At 50.5% G+C, this 13,040-nt stretch overlaps 1 protein-coding gene across 6 annotated transcripts in view; it reads left to right on the plus strand.

Moving 5' to 3' along the window:
* Window positions 1-13,040, plus strand: part of RIPOR2 (RHO family interacting cell polarization regulator 2) — a 94,829-nt gene that overhangs the window by 62,935 nt on the left and 18,854 nt on the right. For 4 of the 6 annotated variants that reach the window (XM_081295127.1, XM_081295128.1, XM_081295131.1 and 1 more), the window contains exons 9-14: window positions 5,749-5,792; window positions 6,839-6,964; window positions 7,250-7,398; window positions 8,525-8,657; window positions 9,047-9,199; window positions 11,886-12,539. In XM_081295127.1, the coding sequence (XP_081151253.1) occupies window positions 5,749-5,792; window positions 6,839-6,964; window positions 7,250-7,398; window positions 8,525-8,657; window positions 9,047-9,199; window positions 11,886-12,539 (1,259 nt within the window). The remainder of the gene's footprint in view (window positions 1-5,748; window positions 5,793-6,838; window positions 6,965-7,249; window positions 7,399-8,524; window positions 8,658-9,046; window positions 9,200-11,885; window positions 12,540-13,040) is intronic. The other 2 variants (XM_081295129.1, XM_081295132.1) reach the window with 1 other exon arrangement.

The following is a 13,040-nucleotide window of genomic DNA, read 5'->3' on the forward strand; positions in this document are numbered from 1 at the left end:
TGGTCCTCGGGGCTGGTTGACAGCCCTGGGTGGCATTGGGGCCCTTCCACCCCAGAGGCCCCAGAATCACCCTGCTGCTACCAGAGCTAGGTAGGTGGGCATGGCTCCCGCCCGGCCCAGGGGTGTCTCCCAAGGCTCTCAGACCTGAGGCTGACTCTGCTTTCCCAGGGATGGACTTCTGTCACCTCTGCTTTCCTAATGTAACATAAAAGCCGGAGGCCACATCTGTGCAGCCTTTGGAGGGTAACGCCCTGTAGATACCCACCCCTCCCTGCAGAAAGGGCAAGGGAAGCCCCGCCTGCTGCCAAGAAATCCTAGCTCTTTGCCAGGGTGGATTTCTTCTGTTACTCGTTCTGGTAAAAATAACCACCCCAACGCAGGCATCGACCAACTGAAGCTGTTGCACGATACCCTCAGATCTGGCAACCCTGACTTCCTCCCACCACACCCTTCCCACTTCCCCTCCTGCCTCACCCCAACAGGCACTAACAACCAGGGCAGGGCCCCCGTGACACCCACAGTGGAGAGTGCTTCCTGGGCACCTCATGATGGTCCCTGGCCTGAGCTCCACAAGAGCTCCTGGGAAGTGGAGACGTGAGCCAGGGCACTTAATTCAATGGAGTAAAGGACCAGCTGGACCAATAACAGGACCAGATGGCTGGGGAGGCCGGAGGGGAGGCAGGAGGAGTGGGGAGGACGGAAGGAGGCTTCACAGTGTCACCCGTGAATTAGAATCAGCAGGACTGGAGTAGCACTCACCAAAGTAGGGAAGCTGCTTCCAAAATGACAGGACACGGTTCTATCAACATGAATTCTACTGTCATGTGCAGCTAAAAGGGACCAATGATTAAAAAAAAAAAAAAAAAGATGACAGGACAGACATAGTGGTGCACGCCTATAACCCCAGCCACTTAGGAGGCGGAGGCAGGAGGATCACAAGCTCAAGGCCAGACTCAGCAACTTAGCAAGAACCTGCCTCAAAATAAAAAATAAGAAAGACTGAGTTTGTAGCTCCCTGGTAGGATGCCCCGGGGTTCAATCCCCAGTAAAAAATAAATAAATAAATAAATAAATAAAAACAGAAGAAGAAGGAGCCTTAAAAAAGACCTGGGCAGCAGAGTGCTTGTTGGGAGGCGTGGGCAGTTCTTTGGGGCCAGATTCTGAAATGCCGGGAATGCCCCTGCGGAGAGAGCCCTAGCTCCGAGATGGGGGACCAGGATGGAGGTTCCTTGGGGAAAACTGGTTTCCTTCCCGATGACCCCAGGCTAATTAAGTTCCAAGCACGTGTCCTGAAGTCTGGGCTAACTCCTTCAGCTTTGGGGCCCAGTGGGCCTCCGGAGAGCTGGTCAGCAAGTCAGTAAGGCTGACGCGGAGCCGCCGTCAGTCACGGGCAGTGTTCCAGGGGCAGGAAGGGTGACTCTTGAGGAGGAAGATCCTGGTGCAAGCGGGAGAAGCCGTGAAGGCGTTCTGGCCCATCCACGTCTGAGCTCTGGCCACCCATGGGCAGCGGCGCCCCGTGGCTCCTACCCTCCACTGAGGCTGTGAAGAGCTAGTATGTCAGGAGCAGGGGAAGCTGCAGAGGGTTGGAGAGGGTGCAGTGCTCACAAGTCCCCTGGGCCGAGGCCTCCCTCCACTCACCCCTCGGGGCTCATGCCAGATGGCCTCAGGGTGGTCCTGAGGAAAACTTCCCAGAGTGCAACAGTGATCCCCAAACTGCAGGAGGAGAAACAAAACATTCCGCTTTCCTGACTGGGAACGGGAGCCCCACGTGCCCGAGTGTGCCAGGAGCCGACAGCCCACGTGCTGCCACTGCCACTCGAGTGCACCTGCACCCACAGGCAGAGCTGCAGGGAGCTCTGGCCAGGGCCACGGCCTCCTTTCTGTTGCGTCCTTGCTGTAATCCGAGTCTCTGCGCCGCCTCTGCAAGCAGCTCCAGGAAAGTGCTTAATAACTTGGATTACGTAAGAGAAGTCATCACTGTGTACCTTTCTCCCTCTCAGTTAAGGTCTTCAGATATGAAATTTCTGGCAATATTGAAAGGGGGAAAAAGTCAAAGGATTTTCCCCTTTCCTCACCTTTATCTAGCAACCATAGCGGGCCAGTTTCTTTTTAACCAAGCTTTTATTGTAGTTGCACACATAAACAGGCTATGAATTAGTCCCAAACTCATTTGCAGGCTTTTCTTTAAAAGCACTTTGGATTTTTATTAGAATTAGCATGTCAAGCTTTGGATTTGTGAAAGGCAGCCAATTATGCTTTCCTTCAGAAGTATGTTTTTTAAAGACTAAGGGCCCTAAATTATTAGTGAAAATGGGTTTCTTTAATTCTGCTCTTAATTCAGTTAAGTCCTAACTGCCTTGCCACCTTCTAACTATTAATAAAAGCTCTTCTGAATGGACCACTGGCTCGGTGCACTGGACAAGCTGGTCAGTTGCTGCCACCTACTGACGGCTGCTGGCAACAGCAGGTTCTTTGAGCGCTTCTCTAGCCCTTGCTGTCTTAACCCCAGCCCATCAGTGGGGTGGAAGAGCCATGTCCTGTAGAGTCTCACTTTGTTACCCAGCTCTTGGTAAAGGAGAGGCACCTGGTAACATGATCCCTGTGTTCTTCAGATGGCTAAATTCATGTTGAATGCAAAAAGAACCCAGAATACAAAGACTATAAATGTCGAGGTGAGGAGGCAGAGGAAGCAGGGACCCGTTAGTTATTTGGACATCTTTTCTGTGTTACGGATCTAAGAATCACAGGGCTGTTTTCTACCAGCTCATCAAAATCATCTCCTCTCAGGCTGCAACTGAGAAATCACTGGATAAACAGAAACAGGATGTTTGTGTCTTCTTGAATTTCTGCAGCGACTTGAAAGTTGTGCCTTATAATTTTTAAAACATTGAGAAGCGGGGCATGGTGGCACATGCCTGTAATCCCAGCAGCTCAGGAGGCTGAGGCAGGAAGATCATGAGTTCAAAGCCAGCTTCAGTAAAAGCAGGCACTAAGCAACTCAGGGAGACCCTGTCTCTAAATAAAATACAAAATAGGACTGGGGATGTGGCTCAGTGGTTGAGTGCCCCTGAGTTAATCCCCATACCCCCCCAAAAAAATTGAGAAATATATCCCATAAATTAAAAATATACATAATTGCTCTACCCAGTACTAAACTTTGTTAAAATGATCATAAATACCCAACAAGCCTTTTCCATGTGTTATGTTGACTACCAATATGTTAGTAGCTCTTTTATATCTTTTGTTACAAAATAATTAATCACTTGATCATTTCTTTCTTTCTTTTTTTAAATTTTTTAGTTGTCATCAGAGCTTTATTTTATTTATTTATATGTGGTGCAGAGAATTGAACCCAGGGCCTCACACATGGTAGGCTAGTGCTCTACCACTGGGCCACAACCCCAACCCAATCACATGATCTTTTGAAAATCAAATAGAAATTACATATTTAATAGGAAGGAATCAAATATTTGTCATCAAATATTTAACTTTCTCCCTGATTCCACCTGCCAGAGATAGTTATTCCTAAGTGTTGGTCAGTTTTTCTAGATTTGTTCCTTTGGATACATTTATATGTAGTTGAGATAAGACTCTTCATGACACTTTGCATTCTGCCTTATTTTTTAATTACAAATATTGCCTTTTATTAAAACTTCACTGCAAACATTTGTACTAAATTTTTAATTGGAATTTTTTAAATTTGTAGTTGTAGATGGACACAATGTCTTTATTTAATTTATTTATTTATATGTGGTGCTGAGGATTGAACCCAGTGCTTCTCATGTGCTAGGCAAAGCACTCTGCCACTGAGCCACAACTTCAGCCCTTAATTGGAAGTTTTATCACAGATATTTTTAACCAGAAAGTTAAAAAGTGACAAAGATTTTTTTCCCCATTTCTATTGGATTTATTTAGTTCCTTGATTAAAATTTTCAGACTCTGGGTCCCTGTCAGTATAAAGGCTTTGCTTTATGATTGGCAGGAAGCAGCCCAGTGAAGCCAGAGCAGCTGATCAGATGGAGCTGGGATTACTGATCAGCCTCTGCCCTGAGCTCCGTGCCCTGGGTTGGGACGCGCCTTTCTCCCGCTCCATACTCAGGCTTGACACACAGTAGGCCTTTCAGAAATACTCTGGGGGCTGAGAGCACAGCTCAGTGGTAGAACACTGGCCTAGAATGTCTGAGACCCAGGGTCCAATTCCTAGCACCTCCCAAAAAGGAAAAAAGGGTGGTAGAACGCACAGGCCCCTCGCCCAGCCTCACCTGCCTGCAGAGCAAGGCCCACCTTGCTGTGACAAAGTTTGCTGTCACTGCCACTCTCCTCGTGGGACTGTCCTACAGAAGATGAAAGGCAGTCTGTCTCTTTTTATTATTTTAATTATGTAAGGAATGCATTCTCATAAAAACACAAAATAAGGAAAAAAGCAAAGATCTTTTGTCATTTCTGCTTTGCTGTGTGCTTCCCTGATGGATATTAATTTGCTGCAGATCATATTTGTTTGTACTCAAGATTGAACCCAGGTGTGGTCTACCACTGATCTACATCCCCTTTTTATTTTTATTATTTTTTTAAATTTTGAGCCCAGGTCTCACTAAGTTACTAAGGCTTGTCCTCAAACTTGTAATCCTCCAGCTTCAGCCTCCCAAGCCACTGGGATTATAGGCATGCACCACTGTGCCTGGGGAGAGCCCATCTTTTAAATGAATAGTATACATCGTGTGCTTAATACATGGGTATGTAACCCTTACCACATTCTAAGCACCTACTGTGTGCCAGATACCATCTGTTTCCTTACCAACAATTTTATAAGGTGGACATTGTTATCTCTATTTTAAAGGTGAAGAAACAGGGTTAGGTGAATTATCTACGGTGGGCTAGCTGATAGGTAACACAGAAAGGAGCCTCACTTTAATCCGTCTTCCAGTTCGCAGGCCCTCGCCTGCTCTAACCGTGTTTTGTTCCATACTGTGGGTATCTGGGAAATCTTTCCTGATTTCCAAATCGTTACCCTGATGCGTGGTGCAGACCCTCACCCACAGCAAGCTCTCAGTACATATTGATAGGAAGAATAAAGAGACTGGCCAGAGCCAGCGTTCCCGGACGTCCAGGAGGGGCCGTGTAGCTTGCTGACATTTGGTTTTGCTGCTGCAGATAGAGAGTGTGCCAGGCCTCAGATGGAGCAGGTCCTTTCAGAAATGGCCAAAGCCGGGAGGCCACCTCTCCCCTCTGCGGGTGCAGGTTGTTGCCAGGTGGAGGGCTGGTTTGATTGGTCTTAATCACTAGTTTGTGTGAATGCAGCGATTTCATAATGCAGTAGATGGTGGCATCAGGGTGCTGGGTGGGAAGGACGGGGGAACAGGAAGGGGTGGGCTGGAGCCTTAACTGGGAAGCCCAAAGAAACCTCCATCTCACAACAGGAAGGAAGACTAGACACCCTTTATTTTCATGGGAACATGTACACAAACAAGTGAGGGTGTCTTTCGGGCCCTAATGCCCTGACCCTGGAACCTGCCGAGGTGCCCAGAACTCAGTGTCCCTGCCCCAGAAACCCTCTCCCACCCCCCCATCAAGGAATGTCCCTCCAGCCACCATAGATGGGACTCCCAAAAAAGCTGTTCCCTGCAGATGGCCCCCAAAATGTTATCTGAGGTTTGCCAAAGTGTGGCACTGCACCTGGATCTCTCCGTGTGCGGCACGGGCCTCGGGGATACGCTTTCAGCACCTCACGTCCTAACTGCTTGCCTGCAGGTCTGGCCGGCTTTGCGCGCCTCTGCCCTGGAGACCAGTACGAAGTGAGTATTCTCTGATCCACAGGTGGGGACTGAAGACCTGAGGGGCCAGGGCTAGTGGTATTGTTTTGCTTCTGGAGTGTTTCTTATTTTTATTTGGAGAAACATTCTAAGCCCATGAGAAGATCTGGAGATGGGCGAAGACCAGACCTGCCCCCTGCCCTTTCCCTGGACTCCCCTCTTTTAACCTTGTGCCACAGTGGCTTAATTATCACTGCTGCCCTCGAGCCCCTATGATTCAGCTGCGTTGCTTTAGAGTAGGATGCCTCCCGCCTGGCCCTCCAGCCTGGCCCTTTAGCCCAGCCTCCCGCCTGGCCCTCCCGCCTGGCGTCCTCCGGGGAGTGGGAGGATGGTCCGCACAGCAGTGCACAGCTCCCAGTGTGGCTCACTCTGGCTCTTGTCTTCTTATACAGTCTGTGTTCAGATTCTGCGCATGCCCCAGAATTGTACTTCGTAGCAGGTCTTTTTTCCCCCTAATTGAAGACCTAATCCAGGACCGTGACCTGTTAAGTGTAATGACTGAAGAAGGATAGAAACGCAGGCCTGTCCATACAAACACCAACTCCACGGAGTACAAAGTCCTTTCCCGTGTTCCCCTTCTCGAGACCTCATGTAATGATCTGTCCACCTCCTCCAGTGCCCTCTGCCTGACCAGGGAGAGCCTGCACAGCCTCCCCAGAGCATGTGTGGGTCACAGCCTTGCCGGCTTGCTTCGTCACCCAGGGGCAGGTGTCTCTAGGCAGGTTTTAGGGATGGGCTCTGGTCTCTTGGAGGATCAGGGTCCTGGAGGACTAGTCCCATGGCTGTTCTACTGACATAGAAGAAATGAGGGGGGACCCAAGGGCGAGGGCCAGGACTTTACTGAAGACCCTCCAGGCCTCGTCTTGGGGAAGCAGAGGTGCCCCCTTTAACATGTCCCTTCCCCAGTCATGGTCAAGACAGGCGGCTGGGGTGATGGGGGGCCGCCCTGGCGGGCCTTCCCGCCCTGTCCTGGTGTTGGGGAGCGAGCCGGGCAGTGGAGCCTGAGGCCTTGGCATGTCTGCCCCCAGGTCTTCATGAAGTGCGGCCGGCAGAGGTGGAAGCTGAAGGGCAAGATAGAGGTCAACGGCAAACAGAGCTGGGATGGGGAGGAGACCGTCTTCCTGCCCCTGATCGTCGGGTTCATTTCCATCAAGGTCAGTACTGCCCCTGCCTCTTGTGGTCTTCCTGGTGCCAAGTTGGACGATCCATCAGGGGCGACCTTTCCCTAAGACTTCTGCCATCTCACAGGCTCCTGTCCCCACAAGTCTGTGACAAGGACACTGCCTTGTAAGAAAGTGAGCAGAGCAGCCCTGAGATGGGCTTTTGAGATGCCTGCCTCGGGTTGCAGACCGTCTCTTTCTGAAAGAAGCCACCAGCTGGTGCAGAAAAAGGAAAAGGGGGAGCCCATTCCCTGTTCTCTCTGTCTGTCTTCCTGCCAGGTCACTGAGCTCAAAGGGCTGGCGACTCACCTCCTGGTGGGCAGCGTGACCTGTGAGACCAAAGAGCTGTTTGCAGCCCGACCGCAAGTGGTGGCCGTGGACATCAACGACCTCGGAACCATCAAGCTGAACCTGGAAATCACCTGGTAGTAAGTTGCCCTTTTCCTGTCGTCCTGGGGCAGCGTGTGCTGGCAGGTGCTGGGAGGCCAGTGTGGACGTCGGCAGGGCAGGGAGCCTGTTGGAGCAGACCGAGGGGCTGCAGCAGACCTGCTGGGTGAGGGCCTGTGGATAAGCTGGCCGTGGCCTGCTCCCCTCCCCTTCTCCCTACCTTAAGCCTCTTACTCTGCCTCTTCCCTCCCTCTCCACCTGCAAACAGAGACACCAAGTATCATGGCTCCCAAGCAAACCACTGGGAGCTACAGTAAGCTGTCCCGAGAGGGAGGCTTTGCCCTCAGGCGGTCCCTGCTTAGCCTTCTTACCCACGGACTTCACTTCCCGCTGCCCTGGAGGACTGCAAGTGCCCTCTAGGCGTCCTTTACTGAAATAGAGCATTTCCACAGGCAAGAGGCAGCTCTTGTAAAATTCACAGGTGGCTTTCCAGGGTCTCCTCCTGCCGTCCACACTGGATGTCATGTCACTGGCCCACCCAGTGACATTCGGGGCCTCCCTTCCACGTTGGAGTCAGGGTGGACATGGCCAAGACCCCACTGCCTCTCTAGGAAGCAGAGCCAGCCTTTGCCCAGCTCTGCCCTCCTGGCCACTGACCTCACAGAGCAGGCCATCCTGCTGGATGATTAGGGCCTCAGGATGATCAGCAGCATCCCCGCGAGCAGGCTGCCGTCGTGGGGGGCTCTAGCGACTGAAAGTGGTGGGATTCTGTTTTGGAGTTTTTCATCAGAATCAAACAGCAGTCTGTTCCTGGCTCGAACTGTTCAGGGTCTGGCCTGACAGAGCTCGAGGATTTTCACAACTTCCCCAACATCTGGTTACACTGGAGCCAGCTTTAGTGAGTCCACGTTTCTAGGTCACGAGGACACAGACACACCTAGGCCAGGAGGGAACTGGTGCTTACAGTTGTGACCACCTGTGGTCCCTCAGGGAGCTCTGAATTCCGTCCTCTGCTCCACTTTCTTTCTTCTTGGCTTATTTTCTGACAAACAGTTTGGCCAAAACCAGCCCAGTGCCCTGGTTTGAGGTGACCTCAAAGAGGTGCTCTCTTGGCCTGCAGTCCTGCGGTCACAAGTGACTAACGGGCAGCTGCCTGTTGTTTTGCAGTCCCTTTGACGTGGAGGACACGACCCCATCCTCGGGTGGTGCGGGGAACAAGACGGCAGCGCTGCAGAGGAGGATGTCCATGTACAGCCAGGGCACCCCGGAGACGCCCACATTCAAAGACCACTCCTTCTTTGTAAGTTCCATGTGACTCTGGAGTAGAAGTTGTGTCTGAATCGTGCTTGTGCCCAGCACTTGAGATGCCCAGCGGCGGGTGTTGGGGTTCTCAGGAATGCCTACTCACACGATTCTTAAAGGTCTTCCTAGTCAAGGGCTGGCTGAGGAAGCCACCCCCCCGTTGCCTATGGTCCATGTACAGTGGTCCCTGGTCTTTCCTCTCCTTCCCTCCCTGTCCTTACCTACTGCTGGACGATACTGGATAGTCCGTTCCAAAGGTTCTCTAGCATTAGTCATTGAGAGAAGTGGACGTAGGTACCGGCCTCGGCCCACCTGCTAGCAAGCTAGGGTAACGCAGTAACCTGATTCTCTCCACTCACCCCGCCCTACACCCTACTCTGACTTCAGAGGAGCCGGCTGCGTCCCTCTGCAGACAGGCCGTGGTGGCTGTCTGTCTTGAGCGCCTCCAGGGACACTCTCTTTGCCAAGCTGCACCGCAGCCGCTCTCTCAGGGACCTGCCCTCCCTCGGCCTGAGCCCCATGGCTGTGCTAGAGTTCTATGTGAGTGTGGCCTGCCCGGGTGATGTGCCTGACTTCGTGACTTCAGGGGCCCATTGCATGATGCTTCTGCATGTCCCTTCTTTTTCTTCTGTCACCGGGGTTGGACCCAGGACCTCGGCTGCAGCTAGGACTCTGGCCCTGAGCCACCCCAGCCTTCCTGCGTGTCTTCTCTCACCTCCCTGTTGTTCTCCAGGCTGGCTGTGCATGCAACTTGTGTGAATTCTCCTTAGATAAGCCCTGTTTTGTGCTGTGATTTTTCTCCACTGTGGCAAAGATATCCATGATAACCAGATTTTTATTTTTAAAAGCACAGCTATCCTTAAAAGCAAAGGAGGTTTTATTTCAGAAAGTATCAGCCTTTCAAAGACTGGCCTTCAAGTCTTTGAAGGACTTAGACTGATTTTACTAGCACTGTGTCTATCTAAAGAGGTTGTGGGTCTTGGTTTATCGTAGCATGTTAATTCTTCAATGCTGTAGTAGAAGAAACAGGGATACAGCAGGCTTCTTACTTTATATGAGTGACACATGGTGTCATAAGAGAATACATGTGTACTTGTACATACATGGAATATTGTGTTCCTCTCAGACACATGAAGTCATCTTTGAATGTCCAGGGAGAAGAAGATGAAGTCTTCAGGCTAATAGCAATGTCATCATAGTGATAATTGCATCTTATTCATTGAACCAAAAAGCACAGATGAAAAGGATGAGGGTAAACTCTGGTGGAGTTTCAGAGGAAAATCACAAGACTGTATGGGGAAATGTACACGGAGTCATACATAAGAAGCAATAGCGCTCACTCAGCTGCCCACCTAACTGTCCATGCCATGCTTATGCACACTCAGACGCCACGGGTTGGAGGGTTTGGGAGGTCAGTAGGGTTTCAGAGCATGTTTAAACAGGAGCAAGGTTACTAAAGATCAGTAGCCTCGTGTAGCCTTGTGGATGCACCTGAAGTCCCCAAAACAGCCATCCTCATCCCACCCAGCCCACCTTCCAGGCCCATCTCTTACCCTGCACCCACTGTCCTCCAAACTTACCACGTCCCGGGATCTGGTATCTTTGCATACATTGTCCCTGTCCTCTCCCATCCTCTCCTTCACTGTATTGAAGGCTGGATGCAGGTCCTCTCTTGGGCAGCACCTCTCCCCCTGCTGGGACACTTACCTCATGACACACGCTTCAGTTGCATTCTGTCAACCAAGGTAAAGTCAACCAAGTCAAGAACAGAAGAATGACGTTTACTTGGGGCTTGTGAGGACTGTGATACTTGGAGACAGAATTCAGGCAGCTTTGGAAATGCTCAGCTTGAACTCCCAGGGCAGGGAGGGGGCATTAACTACACCTCTCCTTCATCAAGAATTGTGAAGGCCAGAACATGGAGCCTGCTGAGGGTCTGAGTGCATGTGCAGAGGCATGTCCAGCAGCAGCAGGGGCACGGACACCTCTGCGAGCAGATGTGACCTGTCTTGGGTCCACTCCTGTTTGGCTTGCTGGAATGTTTTATGAGAATTGTCATTTTATATATAAGTAAAATGGACACTGGCCTGATGATGACCATTTACAGTCATTCCTGGTGTCTGCAGCAGGTCCCAGCCCCTTGGATACCAAAATACAGGGATGCCCAGCCCCTCGCAGGATACAGTGTAGCATGTGCATGTAACTTCACACATCCCCCATGCACTGTAAACCCTCTCTGGGTTACTTCTAACATCAGATGCTATGCAAAGGCTCGATCTTACACTGTACTGTTTAGGGAATAAGACAAGAAGAAAAGTATGTGTTCAATACATATTTTTTTTCAAGTATTTTCAGTGTTTGGTTGTCTCTGCATGTGCAGAACTCATGGACACAAAGGTGATTTAAAACTCCAATCTGGAATGCAGAAAAACCAGCCATGATAAAGGAGTTAGATAATTAGAAAACACAGAGCGGCATTTGGCATTTGGGCGCTCTACACAGATGCAGCCTAGGGGAAGCTGGCTTAGCGAGTGCAACACCAGTGTGACTTCCACTTCCCGCTGCAGAGCCTGTCGGGGACACAACCTGCATCTGCTTGCATCTAGACACGTTGGGAACCTGGGGGTGCCTCATGGAAGATAGGTGTTTGTTTCTTAGTCTTGTTCAATCATTTCTAGAGAAGCTATGCAAATGTATGGTTGACCTTGAAGTATTTATGGCATGTTTACTAAATTAATAAAACATTTTCAAGAGGCTGGGGCTTGTGGGTAGAGATTTTCAAAACATAATTTTTGAGAACCAAAGTAGAACAAAGCATCGCGTCCTTGAAGCAAAGTAGCAAGAATGTTGGGAAGTCCTTTAAGGTCGATGCCAAGAGGAAAAGAAAAAATTCATAGTCTTACTCAAAGTATGGCTGCCAAATACTGTGAGATCCTGGGATTGAGAACACAAGCAACCATCCCACTCCAATCCTAACTGCTTCTTGTGGAAAATGTCAGACCTAAGAATAGGCACTGTGAACTTTCACCTAAATTCAACTAGGCAGTTTGCAAGGCTTGTTTTCTTTTGCCACACACACACACACACACACACACACACACACCACAAATAAAACAATAATGTGAAAGTTCTAGCTCTTTCATGTTGACTCCTTACATCTTGTCTAAAAACAAACCCTACCAGATGCATCATTTGTATTGAAAATAACGGCTGTCTTTATCCTCAGGCGAATCTGCCCGATGACATCTTTGAAACTGGGAAGACAGCTGAGGAGCAAAGGCCACTCTCCCTCAGCTCCTGTGACCTGCCCAACGGGGACTGTGCCCTCCCCTGCAGCTCTGCTGAGTCTCCCTCCAGCTCGTGCTCAGCGAATCCAGAAATCACCATCACCCCTGCAGAGCTCAGCCACACCAGCCCGCCTTCCCAGGACGAGGGAGGGGATGACGGCAGCTCGGCATCTTCCAGGAACTCCTCGGGAGAAGGCCAGGAACCCAAGTCACCCCTGCAGGAGGACCCAGCGGAGCCCAGGAAACCCTCCGCGCCCACAGCTTTGGGGGCTGAGCACCTGTTCCTTGAGAATGCAGTCGCCGAGGCCCTTCTGCAAGAGTCGGATGAGGCCTCGGAGCTCAAGCCTGTGGAGCTGGACACTTTTGAAGGGAATATCACAAAGCAGCTAGTCAAGAGGCTCACCTCGGCCGAGGGGCCGGTAGCCACAGAGCGTCTGCTTTCTGAGGACTCAGCCAGTGGGGAGTCCTTCCTGGATGGCAGCTTGGAGGATGCCCTGAGTGGGCTGTTTCTTGCTCTAGAACCACATAAGGAGAAGTACAAGGAGTTTCAGGATCTGAACCAAGAGGTCATGCATTTGGATGATATTCTAAAAGTAAGTGCCTTTTCTGAGAAATTGGATTAGGTTTGCAGAGAGCTGTCCTCAACCAACTGTCTGTTAAGATAGCATATCTTTCTTCTTCTCCTCCCCTCCACCTCTTCCTTCTCCTTCTTCTAAGCCCTATCCAGTCACAAGATCAAGAGGTAATCATCATGTAAATGGCAGTGATTATTGATGCCACTTAGACATATCCATTTTTATTTCCCTGACAACAGATCAATTTCACTAAACTGATTAGGAGCTCATTTAAAAACTCATAAGACTGTCTAAACCCTTCTAGTCCCAGAGCTCATCATTCTAATCCTGAACGTGAAATGCTGGCACAGTGACCAGTACAACCTCACAGATGTTACTGGACAGGGTCCCTCTCAGGAAATAGAGGAGCCCTCCCCTGGTGGGGGTCCCAGCTGGTCAGCCCCAGCGTGAGAGCCACGGCACCCTGTCCCCCAGCGGTGCTCCCTGATAGAAGAAACCTCCCCTCTGCAAGTTGGGACC

This window comes from Spermophilus citellus, assembly GCF_964194105.1.
Source record: "Spermophilus citellus genome assembly, chromosome: 5".
In the NCBI taxonomy this organism is placed as follows: domain Eukaryota; kingdom Metazoa; phylum Chordata; class Mammalia; order Rodentia; family Sciuridae; genus Spermophilus; species Spermophilus citellus.